The sequence below is a fragment of the Chroicocephalus ridibundus genome, chromosome 9 (assembly GCF_963924245.1).
Source record: "Chroicocephalus ridibundus chromosome 9, bChrRid1.1, whole genome shotgun sequence".
NCBI lineage: Eukaryota > Metazoa > Chordata > Aves > Charadriiformes > Laridae > Chroicocephalus > Chroicocephalus ridibundus.
The window spans coordinates 9,461,292-9,479,791 of record NC_086292.1 but is presented as its reverse complement, the minus strand read 5'-3'; the positions used below and the strand labels follow the sequence as shown (position 1 = coordinate 9,479,791).

The 18,500-nt window shown below is 55.0% G+C and overlaps 1 protein-coding gene across 1 annotated transcript in view; it reads left to right on the top strand.

Moving 5' to 3' along the window:
- CD99L2 (CD99 molecule like 2) overlaps positions 1–18,500 on the top strand; it is a 40,356-nt gene that overhangs the window by 9,576 nt on the left and 12,280 nt on the right. Inside the window, exons 2-7 of the mRNA XM_063345857.1 lie at positions 8,227–8,292; positions 10,541–10,579; positions 12,051–12,146; positions 13,043–13,123; positions 14,021–14,113; positions 16,189–16,251. Of these exons, the coding sequence (XP_063201927.1) occupies positions 8,227–8,292; positions 10,541–10,579; positions 12,051–12,146; positions 13,043–13,123; positions 14,021–14,113; positions 16,189–16,251 (438 nt within the window). The remainder of the gene's footprint in view (positions 1–8,226; positions 8,293–10,540; positions 10,580–12,050; positions 12,147–13,042; positions 13,124–14,020; positions 14,114–16,188; positions 16,252–18,500) is intronic.

The following is an 18,500-nucleotide window of genomic DNA, read 5'->3' as shown; positions in this document are numbered from 1 at the left end:
GGTCAGAGAGAGGATGATTCTGTGGAGCCAGAGATGGGGGGGGGGGCCTGTGCAGTGGCCACCGGTCCAAGGCATCCTGTGGGAAACCCCGATGCGGAGCCGTTCCTAGTTCCCGTAGTGCTGCCCTTGACAGGGCTTTGCTTTTCACTCCGAGCTGCCGAGGGTTGCTGCCAGAACCCAGAGGTGTTCGTCTGCCCGGTGGCGGGGGGGCGGTACTGCTCTGTCCCATGCTTTTGGGGAGCCTGGGGTGCACGAGCCAGTTGAGGAGCTGCTGGTCTCCCGTGGAGCTGAGGGCTCCAGGCCAGCCTGAGGCTCTGCAGCCTCCCAAGAGTCACACGCTTTCAGGAGATCACACATTCAGCAGATCAAGCCCTCGGCGGTCCCTTCATGGAGCTTGCCACTGAGGGGGATGGAGCTCATGGCACTGTGCAGCCATACTCCTCCTTGGGGTTGTCCCCAAAGAGTGGGGTGGGAACCGCATTAAAGGACACACAAGGGTCCCTCGCTGTGCCACAAGCACCGGGGCTGGGGCTGGTGCCCTGCCAGCCTGCAGGGACTGGGTGGTCCCTGGGCACCAGGGCTCCTCCGTGCCCTCACTGCTGTTACACTGACCTGTGTCACATCGCGTGGCAGTGGCTGATGTGACATGGCACGGGCCCCTTGGTCCCCCCTCCCTCGCCTCGTGTGCGTCCCTGGGCTGGGCACAGATGTCGTGTGGCTGCCTGTGGGTACGTCACCCTCAGGATTAGCCCGTCTCTAGCAGAGCCGCAGTGTCTCGGGGCCAGCTGGCACTCGCAGCCCCCCCGGCTCGCAGCTTTAACATGGTGACAGGCTGACACCGACACCAGCAGAGCAGTCAAATGCGCGGAAACGCTTTGTTTCCCTCCGACAGCAAATTTGCTCCCTCATGTCTCAATCCCCAAGCGAGCGGAGGAAGACCCCTTTGGACGCTCCTGCAGCCTCTAAGCTGGCAGCCCCGCGCTGGTTTGAAAAGCAAAATCGAGGGGCAGGGACCAAACTGCTCCACTAATAGCCTTTCTCGTCTTGTTTTGTAAACAAAATGTGGGAATACAGTAATAACCACTGGTTTGAATCGGTGAGACTGAGAGCAGGTGAAAGAGAAACGTCGGGAAGAAGGAGAAAGTTAGGATGAGAGTTTAGCATGAAGAAATGCCTCCAAGTTTGAGGGTGCTTTCCGCCCCTTTGGGAGCCGTCTGGGTGGTCATGGAGGCTGGTGGCGGAGGTTGGGTCCGTTTGGCGATGGAGGCTGGTAGATTTGGTGGTGGAGGCTGGTAGGTTTGACGGTGGGAGCTGCCGTTTCTCCAAGAAGGGCAGCGCTGGGGGAAGAAGAGCCTGGTGGGAAAGATCCTCCCTGCAGAAAGGTCTCTTCACGCATGCCAAAATGCAGGAGGAAGCAGCCAGTGCCTGTCCTCGGCTTTTGAGGTTTCCGTGCAGCCTCTGTGCAAGGCTCTCTGCAAGCCGGTTACCAGATGTGGCTGTTGGAAAGAGGACACCAGGACGCTTCCCTCTGGGGTTCTAAATCTTGCTGTGGAGGAGCGAGAAAGGCTGCGTGAGATGGCAGGGGATGAGAAACTCCTCCCTGTGTGTTTTTGTCTGGTCTCTGCAAAGTGACCTCCCGGCAGCTCCCGGTGCGGCCGTGGTGGCAGAGGCTGAGCCACCGGCTGCTGCCCGGGGCTGTGGGACACCGCGGGGTGTGTGAGACAGCACTGCTTCTTCAGGTGCTGTGGGAGCAACCTGGAGGTCTGTTCTTCCACCTGAGGTGGGGACAAGATGCATTGGGACCTTGGCGCAGCCCTCAGCGTGACGCAGGGTGGATGGACACCAGTGTCTCTCGAGCGTTCAGTGCCTGGGGGAGCTCCCAGCGAGGGCTTGCCTTCTCCTGCCCAGACCACCAGGATGGTGGCCTTTCTGGTCCAACCCCCCATCGTGGTGCTCACGGTGTCTGCTGAGGAGGAGCCTGGAGCCCACCAGCTGCAAGCTGGTTTTGCTGGTTGTGTTTTCCTTGCCACCTCCATCACTGTTGCCGGGTGCTGAGCATATCGGGGGTGCCACCTGCCCCAGATGCCTTGCCCGGAGCTGCAGACAGCAGTGCTCGCGCTGCCCATCCTGCCCCAGCCGAGGAGAAGTCAAAACCAGGGCTGCTGTGAAGCAGGGGGACCCGGTGGCGCTGGGGACAATGGGGGTGACGGAGCCTGTGTGGGTCATGGTGGCTCACGGTGGCTCGGCAACAACGCGCTGATTTTTGCGGAGGTTTTTAGGCATTTCCGTTAATAGGTTTCAAACATAACCACCATTAGTCCCTCCACAAAGAGAAGGTCTTCATTATGCAAATTCTCATCTTACAGCTTTATTCATGTGCTTCCTGGCAGGCTTTCCTTTAATCTCAAGAGCAAGATTGCTTGGAATTACCATATACCCTTGTTAATTGCATAAAAAAAAAAAAAAATTCAGCAGAGGTTGTTTTTGCCATAATCAAGAGTGATTTTGATTAGCACTTGTGGAAATCAAAATGTTTCGCTGGGAATGGAGAATGAGGGCGGCAGCGTTGCCTTGTCCCAGGCGAGGAGCAGGGCCGTCCCGGCCGGGGGGCTGTGTCCCCCCGCTCTCGCCTGGATGTGGGCCGGGCCAGGGTGATGTACCCCCGATGTCAGCTGTCGGTCCCACTGCCACGGGGCGTGCAGGGGGCTGAGTTTCTCCCCCATGTCGCTTCCCGGCTGAGCCCTGCTTCTCCTCTCCCTGGCGGGCTGCCGGCAGGGATGTTTGTGCAGGAGATGTCCCTGGGCAGTCTGTCTGTCTGTCTGTCCCGGCAGCGGCCGAAGAGCTGGAGGAAGTTCAGGGTCTGCTTTTCAAAGCAGGGCTAACTTCAGGAGGAGATCTGTGTTGAGAAGACAGCCCGGGCATGTCTCTGGAGAGGAGTACAGCTGCTCCGAGGCTGTCCTTACCCACCAGCGCTGATCCCAGAGACCATCTGTAAGGCTTCTAGGAGCTCTGCTCCCCCTACGCACATGGGACTGTGCTTTGGTCTTAGTAGTCAGCAAGAACTCAAGATTTGTAAGCAACTTGGCACTTGCAAGTACATGTGCCACGTGTTTTGCAGGCGGCTGGGGCCGGCGCCCAGGCAGTGGTGGTGGAGAGCATCAGCCAGTCTGGAGCTCTGGTCTGTGCTGCTCCAGGAGAGGTCCCCAGGGACCCCGGGTCCCCGAGGCACCCCAGCTGCTGCAGAGCAGACCTGCACCCACGGAGGAGCAGCCTTTTGCTCCCTGCAGACCTTTGGGGCTGCATCTTTGCTGAGACGTTGGGAAATGCCGCTGCGAGGATGCAGTCCAGCACTGGCAGCATGACACAGCCCTGCATCTAGAAACCCTCCATCCCTAGCAACCCGCAGAGGTGCCAGCGCGGCTGTGGGTGCCCTGGACAGGGAACCGCCTGTGAGTGCCGACACCGTAACTCAGAGTCAAAAAGACGAGGTTGGTCACTGGGGAGACCCTGGTGCTTTGGGTTACCTTGGCACGCTGTCCTCCGTCTCTCCCACCCGCTGCCCGTCGCATCGCTCCTAAGGTAGATGTACAAAAGTCAGGGAGTTTGAATTACTTTCCGCCGCCCTTGTACCTGCTTTGCATTCTCCCATAATCTCCCGGGCTGTCAATCTCGTACCGTCGCGGGCTCTCAATTCCCAGGGAAGCTAAACACATATATATTGCACAAAGAGATCCGTGGGCTGGCACTAAAAATGGAATACACCTCACTCTGAGTGCTGCAGACGGCCTCGCAATGTACTGGGTGTGAATTATGATACTGTAATTCAAGCTTTGTCAAACAGTGGGGCTTAATTAGAATATATATATAATTGTAAAACCTAAAAAGCTGACGAGTACAATTGCGCGTTTGAGCTGCCTGCTACAGAAAATAATGAGGAGAGAATACATTAAAGGCACAAAACCCTTCTACCTTCAAAGAGCAGCTAGCTCTGATTAAAAGTACCCCCGGCAAGGCGAGGGGACTCGGCGAGAGGCGGGGGGAGCCTGCGGCGCCGGCTCGGCCATCACTCTCACCTCTGTTTTACAGCCTTTACAGCCTCCACCCAGCGCAGCTGCCACCTTGGAGTCCCCCCCACCTCCCCCTCTGGCATCGGGGGATTCATCTTAGGTACCATGAGATGACCCGGCTCAGTTTCTTTTGATTGTCATATTAAAAAAAAATACGGAAAACCCGTCTCGTTTGCCCATTTCCCCCCCGCCCCCCATAGACCTGCAGGCCTGCGGATGCTCCAGTGTCCTTGGCCAGCTGGCACACGGGGCTTGAATTGCCTCCCAGCCACCCCTGGGGATAGAATCACACCATCACAGAATCGTTTTGGTTGGAAGGAACCTTTAAGATCTCTGAGTCCAACCATCAACCTAACGCTGCCAAAACCACCACTAAACCCTGTCCCTCGGCACCACGTCTACACGTCTTTTAAAGACCTCCAGGGATGGCAATTCCACCACTTCTCTGGGCAGCCTGTTCCAATGTTTGATAACCCTTTCAGTGAAGAAATTTTTCGTAATACCCAATCTAAACCTCCCCTGGCGCAACTTGAGGCCATTTCTTGTCATAGAATCATAGATTCATAGAATCGCCTCGGTTGGAAGGGACCTTTCAGATCATCGAGTCCAGCCATCAACCTAACACTCACAAAAACCATCATGAAACCATCTCACTAGGCACTACGTCTACCCGTCTTTTAAGTACCTCCAGGGATGGCAACTCAACCACTTCCCTGGGCAGCCTGCTCCAATGCTTAAAAGTGTGTTTGCTCCCAGCAGCCAGAGGCAAGAGTTCTGCCAAGGGCCCAGTGCAAGGGTGGGGAAAAAACCCCCAAACTAGCCTAGTCATCGGCCCCATCAAAGATCCCGTACTGCTCCCCGGCACTGAGCAACCAGTGGTGGATGATTTTGCATATCAGTGGTTTTATAGTCCGGTAGCAGGTCGCAGGCAGCGTGGGTATGTCCTACAGGGGAGGTGAAACGTCAGGGTGTGCAGGACCCTGACAGCTGAGCCTGTGTTACAGACGGACACCCCCGCAACGGGCTGCTCGTTGGCTCTAGGGCGTAGGAGCGTGCCCCGGCTTCTCCCACAGAATATAAACCCTTAGTGTAAAGATACTCTGTGCTGTTGGATGGGCTCTGTGCGATGGGCTTGAGCTCAGAGCTTTGGGAGCCCCGGAGCCCCGCTCCTCCGGTGACCGCAGAGCAGGACCGGTGCCCCAGGAGCAAAGGGCTTTGCAGGAGAGAGGGCAGGGAGCAGCAGCGCTGCCTCACGAAAAACTGCGTTTGCAAGGTAAACACGCGTACCGAGCGCTGGGTTGGGTTTTAAGCACCTGACTGTGAAGTGTCGGGTCTGTTACCGCTTAATAACTGAATAAAAGCACAAGGAGAGCGTTCAGCGCTGATGTGTCGGAGCGAGCAGGCAAGTTTGCGTGCCTTTGACGGCAGCGCTCGGTTATTGATCCATAAAAGGTGTAATACGTCTCTATAACACCTTTTGCATGAAGTAAAGATGTTGTCAACTGCAATTAACTGGCAATCTATTGTTAATCCTTGCCAACGCCGAGGGGATTCCTGGATTTAAGTTCCCCTGGAAAAGGATCTGGGTTTGCCGTGGGCAGCGATGGGAAAGCCCTGGGGGATGGGCTGTGCCAAGCGCCGCACAGGGAAGGTTGTATGGGGTGATTCAGTGCGTTGACACTTCTCCCAGCCTTCCCTCGGGCTGCCTGCACGCCTCTATCTCCCGCTGCGGGGGATTCCCCCAGGACGGACGCAGCCCAGGACACATTAGTGGTTGCTGTTTACATCAGCCCTGTGAGGATGGAGGGCCCTGAGCCCGTTTTACCCCCGGGACCCGCTGGTGTGCCAGCTGGCTCTTTGGAGGGTGATTTTTGGAAGCGGCACCCTCCTCTCATCCTGCGGAGAGAGATGCCAAGGGGAGCCGTCGCCAAACCCAGGGAGGTGCAAGTGCTGCTCAGCCGGCGTTGAGCCCCCCAAAGCCAGGCAGGGGGTGTTTGGGCTCGTACATCAGAGGTGAAGCACGGGGAGGATGCGCTAACAGCAGGGCTCGGCGTGCGGCAAATCAGCGCCCTTAACATTTACTTAATCACAGAGAGCAGAGGGAGCGTGGAGAGAGCGCAGGGGTGGCCCCTGGCATACCAATGCGAGACGTGGTGCCACCACCGTATCCCTCCTGCCAGCTCGCCCTGCCCGCCATGGAGATGGGGAACTGAAATGAAATGCAGCGACGGCGCATTTCCCCCGTCAGGTTTTTAGCACTTCTCATCCCGCCAGAGACGCGCTGCGGTTTTCCCCTTCCACCTTTTTTTAAACACAGTTTAAAATAGAAAGACAAGAATGACGGAACCCCGCTGCTTCCCGAAACTCCAGTTAAAGGCGGGGGAAAAAGCCATTCTGGGAAAAGGAGCCTGCATAAAATTGCCGGAGTAGCAAGCTTGGGATGGTCAGCCACTGTGATAATGAGCTTGTGGGGTCTCAGCAGGGACGTGCCGGTGGTTCGTCAGCACCTGGTGCAAGTGCTAGAGCTGGGCGGGTGTTTTTTCAGGGTCATGGACGATCTTGCACGTTCCGTACTTTGCTCCTTGGCACTGCCAGGCCGCTGGAGAACCCTGTGGCTTCATCCAGGCTGTCGGAGCGGGAGAGCATCGCCTGTCTGACGGTGCCAGCCTTTCACCGGCCATAAGGCCCAAGAGGCAAATATTTTGTGGAGGGAGCGGTGGGGCGTGCAGGGGAGGCTGGGGGTGCCAAGCACAGCCCTGCCGCGCTGAGCAAGGGACTTGTCCGCACGCCTCGCTCCACGGATTTCGCACGGCGGTAACAGCTCCACCTGCGCCTGGGCATTGCCCGCTGCCAGCCATTCCTCCGGGCTCACAGGGGAAGCGCTGGCATCCTTCATCTCCGCCAGAAACACAGCCCTGGGGCTGGGACAGCTATTACTTACCCTCACACCCCCGGCAGCAGCTTAACCCCGAGCGCTTTGCCAGGGGAGAGAAGCCTGTCGCGACTTCCCAGCCATAGACCCTGCATTTAAATCACCCCCAGGTTTGCTGAGTGCGCATTTAAATAGACGGCAAATGGAACGAGATGTGACCTGCGAGTAAGTGAAACCGGAGCTGGAGGTGTTGCAGTACTTAGTGACCACTCCCGGTAGAAGTTTTTCACCAAAATGCTGATACCTGCTTTCTGATGGACGGGTACCTTCCTGTTGTTATTGTCCTTGTCAGTAAAGCTTTAAATTTATTCATGAAGCACGCTGGAGCTCAGGTGGCAATAGCTAAATCCATTTAGCAGTAGGAATAAGAGGAAAGCCATTTTAATGTTCTCTTGCAGTGCTGCAGTACTTAGCAAACCCAAAGGATATTAATTACTCAGCATGCTCTGAGATGTAAAAGCATGAATTTATCAAGACAAATACATTCAGAACTAGGGTAAGTCAACAGTAATTAACGCGACGCAAAAAAAAGGCAGAGAAAGGAAGGATTAGCTGGCCCTATCGCAGGAGAACACGGCGTGGCACCGAGTTATCCCCGGGATATTAGAAAGTGACTGGGGTTGTGGTGAGGCATCTCTCAGAAAAAAATCTGCCAGTGCCCGTCAGGTGTATCCCTGGGATGGGGCTTTGGTCCGGGTTTGCATTACCGAGGCAGAATGATGCAGGAGGTCTCTGAAATGCTAAGTCGCGCTTGGCAGCCAGCAGCAGCATTTTCATACAAAGCCTTTGATGTCGGAAGGCACTTGCGAAGAAGAGGTGCGTAGGGCTTTTTTTTGTTTTCCACCAAATTTGTCTGTGCTGTCCCAATGTTTTCATGGCGTTTAGCAAATGTATAATCATGAGCACAGCCACAGCTGAGTGGCAGCTCGAGAGATGAATTGGTAGGCTCTCCTTGACAAATTTAAGCATAGCATGTGTTTTTATCCCGCATCCATTAGGGCAGACAAATGGAAAATCTAGAGATGACTGCTCTGCAATTTACCAGTCACAGCATTTGGAGAAGGCTGATGTCTTCCTCATCACCGATGATGGGTCAGGCTTGGGAAAAAAACAGAAAGCCCTCTAAAAACTAAAGCAATTTGAGCGAATGAGTCTAGCCACGCCGTATTTAAAGGCGGTTTACTTTGTGCGCAGCAAGTACAACCAGCGCTGATTCTTTGTCTCCAGGTCATGGGGACGACCCAGGTGACTTCAACCTAGAAGATGCCCTGTATGACCCCAGCGACAAGCGACGTAAGTCACATTTATTTATTCTTTTAGAAAGGAGAAAACAAGCAGTCATTAACAGATGCAATTTGTTCTTTGGGATCTGCTGCTGGTGGGAGGGCAGTGGAGGATACGGGCTGCCTCCTTGTCCCTGCCTGGGGAGATGCGGTGTCCGGGTGTGCCAAGAGGTGGGACTGGAGATAGTCCTGGAGAAGCTGGTTGCTGACCGTGTGCCCTTCCCTTGTCGATTCCTGTGAGCAAACCCCGGAGGCACGCCGGTGCTTTGATGTAGCGATGGCACTGAACACGTCTTTTTGGCTTCCTCGCATTCCTTAGTAACACCTACCATTGAACACGTCCCTGTTTGCCTGGAAGCTGGCGCATTACCCGTTCTCCTTCTCTGGCAGGTGAGGACAACCCCCGGAGTGTGGCCGGGTCCTTCCCTGGTCCCGCTGCCACGTGGCGCCTGGGGAAGGCAGATGGCACGTTGGGTTGCTGCTTTGCCTTGCTTAAGTTCGAATGCAACCCATCAGTTAAAGGAAGCTCAAGCTCAATCCTGAAGGGGGTACCTTGCTGCTGGCACGCTGATATTTAATATTTGGCTTTTAAATATATAATTTTAATGTAATTTGGAGCTGGGCTGTGTCGCTGAGGGGACGCTGGTGCCTGGCAGAGCTCAGCCTCGGGCCTGGCAGGAGCAGCGGCGAGGTCGGGGGGCCGGCGGGGGGTTTGCACCACTCTGGCATCAGGAGATTTGGCGGAGCAGCTCCCGTTTCACACCCAAAAGAGATAAGCTAACCACCGGCACAGCAGCTCCTCTGCCTCCCAGGGACACGTCACACGCCTGTCCCCGGCCCCGAGGGCTGAGCCCGAGAGCGGTCCGCACCCAGACACATCCCCAGCTCCCCTTCGCTGCCCGGCCACAGAGACGCCGTGGCAGAGCTGCAAACGCCCGTGCCCAGGACCCCTCGCTGCACATCCCTCCCCATGCGCTTCATGGTGACCATCCCCAGGGCCGGCACCCGGCTGGGCAGTAGCAGGGAGCGCTCTGCGAGCGATGCCGGCCTCTGCGATCACACAAAATACACCTACAGGTATTTAAGTGAAAGCAATGACAGGGTTTGAAACATCTTACTTTATAGTCTAACAACACACAGACAGTCGTGCTGGGTTACGTTGGAGTTTACATGGAATAAAGAGTCAGGATGCTCCATGTATCTGTCCCGCAGCACGACGGGTTCAGCAGGAGGGGAGGAGGAAGACCACGGGGTATCAGACTTGGTCTGAGGGATCTCATCTAGGATTTCGGAAGCCCTTTAATACAGCATGTGAGGACACCTGGTTAGAAACACCTAACGGCCACCTCCTGCAGAGGGAAAGCAGCGTTTCCCCAGGCTGGAGTCCTGGCCTGCCCGGCTGCTGCATCCCTCTCGAGACTTCATTGCATCAGCCCCACAATAAAAGCAAAGGAAGGGTCTGGAGTCGGGTCACATCAAACCATGCCAGCACACTGGAGATGAAGCCCAGCAGAAGCACTCCGGTATTGAGAGGCGCAAATGGAAATTAATGGGAATAGAGCAGCCACAACTCTTGCTCATAATTTATTCATATACTTGGTAATGCTAGCCACTATTAATAGATAGTGGTTTACAGGGGCTGAAAAAAATAAATAAACAAGCCCCCTCAAAGGCTGACTGTAGCTTGTTTTACGCCAGGAGCGGCCAGGGGAGTGGGAATCTATGCGTCGAGGTGTCACCAAAATTCCTCCGGCTGACAGGCAGCCTCCCGTACATAACACAGCACTGGAAATGATGTGTCTTTTAACTAACCGACCGGGCGAGGGACAGCAAAACCTTGGCAGCTTAGTGTTGTTTTGCACGCTGTTCTGTACAGCATCTGCCCTTGCTCTGTTTGCTGCTGTCTTAATTCAGCGCAGATCATCAGAGCGCTCTGCGTTTGGCTGGTTGGGACGCTGCCCTGCGCGGAGGCAGCCTTCGGCCCCAGACGCGGCTGTGCCCTGCGGAGCTCCAGGCCCGATCCTGCGCGGGGCTGTCACCGCTCGCCCTCGGGCACAGGTAGTCCCGCTGCCTGCGGCCACTCACCGTGTGCCTGGGGCTTCCGTGGCTCTGGGCTCCGAGTTTACACGCACAGAACCAACGATGCTCAGCTGGAAACGCTCGTGGTGAAATCTCTGCCGTTTATTCCCAAAGCAGGGGTGACACGTTTTCGGTGATGCCCACAGCTGACATTTTCCTCCCTCTCTGTTTTGTCACAGCCACTCCCAAGGGCCCCAGAAAGCCGGCAGGTGGGACAGGTGAGACCTTCTTGCGTGCATATCATTTAAGTTTGCATATCGCTTGGGTTGGCTTGCCACGGGGGTTTGAACTGTGGGATCCCCCCCGTGGGCTGCGTGCGTGTGGCTGGGGGTGCTGCCTCAGCAGAGGCTCCGCTGTGGACACCGCCGCGTGCCCGTCAGAAAGCTGGTGCCGGTGTGCAGCCCCACCATACGGACGACGTAAATGCAATATTGATATTTCTGTCCATGCTGAAGGCGAGTGGCATTGGTGCATTTACAGCCAGGGCTGAATTCCGCACACTTTGCAGTATCCGAATGGAAAAGACACAAATCACCGCTCAGCTGCGCAAGGGCTTTTGTTTCTGGCTGCGTGGCACCTGCTGGCTTTGCTTCCAGGAGGGAGCCCAAAGGGTATTTTCCTTTTTTTTTTTTTTTTTCCTCCAAGATATCCCCAACCTCCACAGAAAGGCCCCAGCCTGGTGATGTTTCCCCATCCAGGGAAAAAAATGTCTCTCCAACTGTTTGTGCCCGTCAGATGTCCTGGCTGGCCGGCTCCACAGCATCTGTCCCGGTTGAGGAAGCTCCCTTAAGTGCAGCTGAGTTTCATCGCTGGCAGCGCCTCTGGCCAAACATACCTACTTAAATATAGCCTGGTCACAAGAGCCGAGGGTTGCTCAACCCCGCCAGAGGAGCCCAAAATAAACTGCAGCGGGAGAGCAATCAGAAGTGAACCTGCTCGCCCCTGTGTGAGGATCTTGGCACACATTTAAGCAAATCCGACTGCCCAGCTCCTTGGCCACCGTGGTCTTTGCTAGGGACAAGAAGAGCCAAGTGCCAGAAGCACGTGCAGGGCTTCGTCATTTGAATTGTGGCCCGAATGACAAGAGGTTGTTTGATCCAATAAACTCTCCCCCCGGGAAATGGACACATGCCGAGGGTGAGGCTTTGTCTCGGCGAGTTTCTTCTTCCCCAGGGAGTGCTTTTTGGATGAGCGCTGGCACCGAGGGGCTCCTGCAGCAGGTTCCCATGCCCTGTTCCCATCTCCCGTGCGTGCTCCACTCAGCCCGGGGTCACACGTGCAGGGAGCAGAGCGGGCCCCGGCCACCGGCTCGATCCCCGCAGCACCTTCTCATCTGCAGCATCCACCTTGGGAGATGCCGCAGGACACCAGCAGGTCTCCCCCCATAACATAATATTTTGGGGTTGCTCGGGCTGGGAGTGGGCGGCAGCCGCAGCTCAGGTGGGGAGAGTTCAGCGACGTCCAGGCTGATGTGAAGGCTCTGCAGTAGGGTTGCGGTTGAGCAGCGGAGCAGCTGCACGGCCTTTTCAGCCCCACGCTGACACGGGCGCTGGTGGCCTCCCTCCAGCAGTGGTGCAGCGGCGCTTGCACAGCACCCGCAGAGCTGCCACCCCGGGGATGTGTGCCAAAAGCCTCGCACCATCCCCACAAACGACGGGGGTTTTGACGATCCCTTCTCTCCTGCAACAGGCTTTGATTTGGCTGATTACTTTGACACCCCTCTGGAGACTACCACCAAACCAGCCAAGCCGACTCCAAAGCCCTTCCCCAGGCCAGGAAAGCCAGGTACTGCAGAGCTCCCCGCACTCCAGGGCTCACCTTTGGGGCTCCAGATGGGAAAAACACTTATCTGCGTAACCGGGAGCCATCCCGGCAGCTGGGGGGCTGGGATCGGGCATTGACAGATGAGCTCCGGCAAATTTTGGTGACCATCAACAGGTGACTTTAAAAGGTGACCACCTCCACCTGCTCCACTGTGGTAGCGGAGCCGGCAGAGGAGCTGCTCCAGGCTCTCCTGGAACTGACGTGCCAGGAAGGTCGGCACCAGCATTTATCCATCCTCCCTCCCTCGCTGCCCACACGTCCCCTGTGTGAGCTGCGGGGGGCTTCGCCCAGCAGCATTTGTAAAAGGATTTAACCAGAATGGAGCCACTGGTTGCTATTGGCTGAGAGATTTCATCACCGAAGTAGCACATCCTTAAGTATCATTTCAGCGGCACCTTGTCCTGCTCCTGCATGCCACAGGTAGCCCATCGGGGTGGCACGGGGCTGCTCTCATGGTGGCAGAGCATCCACGAGCGGGCGGTGGCATGTGTCCTGCCGGCAGCATGTTTGGGGGGGCATTTTCCCAGCAGCCCTGCTTGTCCCTTTCTCAGATTCAAGCCCTGCTGACACGTGCCCCGGTGCAGGGGGTCTCTACAAAGGCAAAGTGCCCGGGTCTCGCTCCTCCTCATCCCTGCGCCTGGCAAGGCTCAAAACCAGAGACCTTAAAACCCACATTCCATAGCTGGCTATAAAGTAAATATTTTCACAAATTCAGACACGAGAATCTTCTAAAAGTGCAGAGCATTAGATGAGACTTTACTGAAAAGTAAAATTACTGAAAGAGTAAAATTCAGCTCAAACCAGGACAGAGAGTAATGTCATTTTGGTTTCTTTCTTTCCCCCCCCCCGCCCTTCAGACAACAGCTTTTGGGATGTCATCCTCACCACCACAACCAAGCAGCCAAAAACTACGAGGGCCCCCCCCAAGCATAACCCAGGTGAGGACAAGCTCCACGGCCCCCGCGGCTTCGCCCCGGCGCAGGCAGAGGCTTGGGGACGTGCCGTGACAGCGGCGCTGCCCCTCACCCCGGTATTTCCAGCCTCTGGTTTGTTCACATCTAGGAAAAAAAATAATATAAAAATAGAAAACCACAGGGCGGACGGGGTATCTCGGCATTAACCCTGCGCGTCCTCGGGGGTCTTGGAGGCCACATTGGGCTCCACCGGCGCACTCATCCCACAGGCTCGTGGCACCCTGCAGCACTTCTCTGCCTGTTCGGACAGAGTTTTGGCAAAAGGCTCTCCCAGGCTTCCAAAATAATCAATTTTGGATCGGAATAAGCTCAGGCAAGAGAGCTGAGGAGCTCAGGTTGGCTCCATGCCGCAGTTTTAGCTGCCATGTAGCGAAGGCAATAGCTGCTCTGTCGGGGACGGGCTGCTCGGGGTCCCGGCTGGGCGGTTCACAGGGGAAAGAAATCAAGTCACAGGCTGCTCCAGCCAGCACCCCAGGACAGCACAGCCACCTCCATCCCCTCCCAGGTGTCCCCCTGTGGCACTGGGCCCTTGGGAGCGCCTGTTTGGCTCTGACCTTTTCCATCTGGCTTGATTTATCCCATTGCCTGGTGCTCAAACCGCGGTGCGAGACTCTTTCTGCAGGAAGAGCACGACGTTTCCCACCACAGCGGCCCGGGGGCACGAAATGGGACGGGTTTGGAAGATCTGCCACAACGCTGCAAAGCAAAACTGGGAGATGCCTGTGTTGGCGTCATCTCTTTCACTGACACTTTTCCCTGGCAAAGCTGAGCATTTCCTTGATTAATTAATTAATTGCAGAGTTCCCCATCCTGTGGCCAGCACTGCTAATCCCCGTGCTGGTTTTTTTTTTTTTTTTTTAGCAAAGAATCCTATGGATTTTGACTTGGCTGATGCCCTTGATGATAAGAACGATAGGAAAGATGCTGGGAGGCCGGACATAAGGCCGGGTGAAGGTACGTTGACTTCCCCTCTCCATCCTGCTCCCCACCAGATGGGTACGGGCTCTCGCTGCCAGACACCGTCCCTGCTAAGCGACGGGGCAAGGAGAAACGAAGTCGCTGCCTCGTCCAAGGCTCCTGCCGGCAGCCAGCACCCCCTGCAATGCCCTGCCCACGCAGGAGGGGGACATTCCTGGAGCTCCCTGCCTCAGCAGCCCTTGGCAAAGAGGGGCTCTGCCTAACGACCTGTTGCCTGTCTGCAGGTTTCTTTCCCAGGGGTCTCTTCTGACCCATTAAATTGCGGCGATTGTGTTAAGCTCCCCCTCGTCCCCCTACCTGACAGCTATTTAACCGAGGGCATGTGCTGTTGGGGTTTGCAGGCATTGCCAAGACATAAATCTAGCGCAGGGTTAAGTCCTGGCATAACATACGCTATGGGCTGGGAGGGTTTTTTTGGTTTTTTTTTTTTTTTTTTACATCTCTAAAATACTCCGCTGAATGAATCATTTGTCTACGAGGATTGTTCCCTTGAGCACTTGAGCTAGAAAACAGACTTTGCAAGGCGAGTTTATTGATGTCGAGATGGCCGTATACCCTGCTTGCACGTGTAATTAATAGTCAGATATTTTATTAGACTGTATTAACTAGGTGACTTGTCTGCACTTTGATATTCTGGGCTTGTTGAGGTTTCAGACTCCTGCAGGAAGGGTTGAGGTGCTGAACCGCTGGAATGTGGCACCAGTCACAAACCAGCACACGCGTTCCCCTGGCATCGCTGCGCCCGCCTGGGACCTCTCCAGGTTCTGGCATAGTCAGGGTTTTTTTTCCTCTTTTTACACTCATTACTAAGCCCATAAATCTGTTTTTTGTGGTAATAAGTCAGTCTCTTCCAGGCTGTTAAGGCAAAGGTAACCCTTCCCGAGGTGCAGCCATCGGAGATGCTGGCTCGGCGTTGGGTCTCTTCTCCCATCACACATCCCGAGGCTCCCTCTGGGACAGGACCCCAAGGGTCCAACGCCTCCACTGATTCACCTGCGGTGCCCAGACCATGCTTCTCTGCCCCTGTCCTGCACAAATTAAACATTCCCACTACAACCGAGGTAACTTCTTCACCTGTACCGAGATGAGCTGGAGCTCTCCCACTGGAGCTGCTCTGTCCCTCGGGGAAGAGTCCCTTTGGCTCCCTGCCTGCAGGACCCTGGGCCGGGCTGGCACTGCCAGGGGCTCGCCGGAGGCAGGGTGAGGGCACATTAGCCCCTGGCATTATGACCATCACACACACAAACCATTTCTTCCTTCCTCCTCCGCTGCCAGCTGAGGCTGAGCAGCCAAAACATTCCATGAACTCTTAAATACATCACTCATTTCAGTTAAAAATAATAATACGGTAGTATTGAAACTCTGATTCAAGGGTATTTCTTTCAAGCTAGGCTTAAAGTAAATTTTTGACCTCTTTTACGAGCTTAAAATAACTTGGGTAATTGCAAGAGAAGCAGAACTGCGTGCTGACCAGTCCCTGTTCTCGCTGGGGACCGAGTAGCTGGCTGACTGGGAGACACTGGTTTAAATGGGTGTGCAAACCCCTGCTCTGGTCCCTGCTGCACAGAACGCCCCGCATGGCTCTTCAAAATAGCCAGAGAGTTTTAGAGAAAACACTGAAATGAGTAGAGCAGGCTTTGTCTGCCCGGCAGAGGAACATTTCCCCAAGAGCGGGGGTTTGCAGGAGGCCATTCCCACCCTGGGTGCGTGATGCTTACAGGTGACTCCCTCCCAGAATGTCCCAAAAGTCCCGTTTCCAGGCCCTGCCTATCCAAAGACACTTGATTTTGGTGATCCCTCCCATCCCAAGCCACCCACTATTTTTCCTTCCTGGTATGTTGTTTCCTAGGCAGCTCCGGCTGCGTTCTCCCTCCCAGGAAAGGCGGCTGTGGTGTTTTGCTGGGTGAAGTTGGCTTCATGCGGGTCGAGAGGGTGAGCTCCCCCGCTGCCACAGGGCACACGTGGAGCCCGCGACAGCTCTCCACGGGGAAGCCACCTCCCGCATCTCCCTTCGGGTGCCAACCGTGGTTTGTTCCTGTTATTTTTTTAAGCATTTTCAGACGACGACCTGGCCGGCATTGTGGATGGCGGCTACAGCCCGGACGAGAAGAAAGGTAAGCGGGGATCTACATACTTTCGTTTGCTTTCGCAGTCACAGCTTGGGCAATAATCACCGTATCGGCCAACCTCACCTTCTCGACGGGGGTATACATGTGGGGAAAGGGGCTCTCAGCCACAGAGCCAGGGAAACACACAGTTTTTGGCCTCCATGGTCACACCTTACGACATGTCCTGGTTACGGCGGGGATAGGATTAATTCTCCCCAGGACACAGGTATTCCATGCCATGTGAGCCATGCCCGCCCTGAGCTGCCGGGGGAGGTGGCAGGAAGTCGCCGCTTGGAGCAGGCTGGGGCATCCCGGGTCCGGTTGGTGAGCGGCGGGGAGCGGCGGTTCCGTAATCGTGTTTGTATATTCCTTTATCCGTGTTATTGTTCTTTTCTTGTTCCCTTTTCTGGTCTGTTAAACTGCCTTTGTCTCAACCCAAGAGTTTTGCCTTTTTCTTCTGATTCTTCCCATATTGGGAAAGCCCGAGCGAGCGGCACGCGGTTCTTTGTTGCCGTCTGAGGCTAAACCACGACAGTTCTTTTTGGCGCCCAACGTGGGGCTTAAAGGGTTGAGATAACGACAGAATCCAACTAGAACTTGAAAAAACGAATTTGTTGTATGTGTTCATTGTATTAGGCAAATAGTCGCTGGTCACCATGTTGCTTGGTTTGTTCTCATGGCTGTGTTACGTGAATTCCTATATGGTTTACGTACTCCCTGCGACGCTGCTTATCATGTCTGGAAGAGGGATGAGGATTATCATTCTGCTGACCTGTGCGATATCCGTTTATGATATGATAACATCACTGTTCAGACAGCTATTTTGGGGTGTTTATGTGGTTTTGCTGTCCTGTCCGTACATTGGGCACCGTCTCTCAGAATTTATTAATAATTACACCCAGCCTGTGAGGGAAATGGGGGGACACTTTCCCCAGCTCTTTTGCCTCCCTTTTCTCCTCGGGTCAGGTATGACAGCTTTTAAGAATTTTGAATATCCTTGGGATACTCAAACCAGCATGTTCCTAGTGTTATGTCTCCTGAATACGTTCCAGGTCTTGTTTAGGGTTAAGTGACTATTTAAGACTACCACCCGGAGATCTGCTCCGAGGCTGGATAGTCAGGGGTGGCACGGCATGTGGGAGAACGTGGTACCTGGAGAACTTCTCACCTCCAATGGTCTGGGACTTCGCCCCAAACAATTACAGGACCCGGACAGAGTAGTAGAATATTTGAAGGGAAAATGCTGTGGCTATTCTAGAGTGGCACAACTCACCACACTGTGCTGGACCCTGGCCAGTATCTACCAGGCACTGCTCAGTGTTACGCAGCACCCTCAGGGGAAAGAGATGGAGACCAGACTGACAGCCACTGCGGCTACTGCAACCCCTGCGACAGCCACTGCGGCTACTGCAACCCCTGCGACAGCCACTGCCGCTGAGCCAGGGAACCAACCTGTGCCAGTATCAGTTGCCCCCATACAGAAGAAGTAGTACACGAAGAAATCAGTTTGCTTAGTAACAGATGACGATGAACCAGGGCCATCATGAGAAGAGGAGGAAGAGGCAGAACCAGAGATAATCACCCGATCCCTATCCTTGAGTGAGCTGCGGGATATGCGAAAAGATTTTAGCCGCCTTTCAGGCGAGCACATTGTCACCTGGCTGCTTCGATGTTGGCATAACGGGGCCAGTAGCCTGGAATTAGAGGGTAGGGAAGCCAGGCAGCTGGGATCCCTGCCTAGGGAAGGCGGCATTGACGAAGCAATTGGAAAGAAGACCCAAGCCCTCAGCCTCAGACTCCTGTCAGGCATGAGGGAGAGGTACCCCTTCAGTGAGGATGTTGTACGTCAACCAAGCAAGTGGACTACCACAGAAAGAGGTATCCAGTATCTGAGAGAATTAGCCGTGCGGGAGATGATTTATTATGACTTGGACAATGCAGACTTACCCACAGACCCTGATGAGGTGCAATGCACAAGGCCCATGTAGCGGAAGTTTGTACGGAACGCACCGTCATATGCCAACTCACTGGCAGTAATGGAATGGAAAGGTGAAGAGGGACCAACGGTGGATGAGGTAGCTGGCCGGCTCTGGCGATATGAAGAAAGTCTCTCTTCCCCCCTTGTCTCAGCTGTGGAGAAACTGGCGCGGAAGGTCCAGCAACTTGAAGAGAATATGTCCTACTCCCCACCTGTACGGGCCAGTGTCTCAGCTATTAGGAGCAGGCATTTCCCCACTCAAGAGTACAGAGGGTAC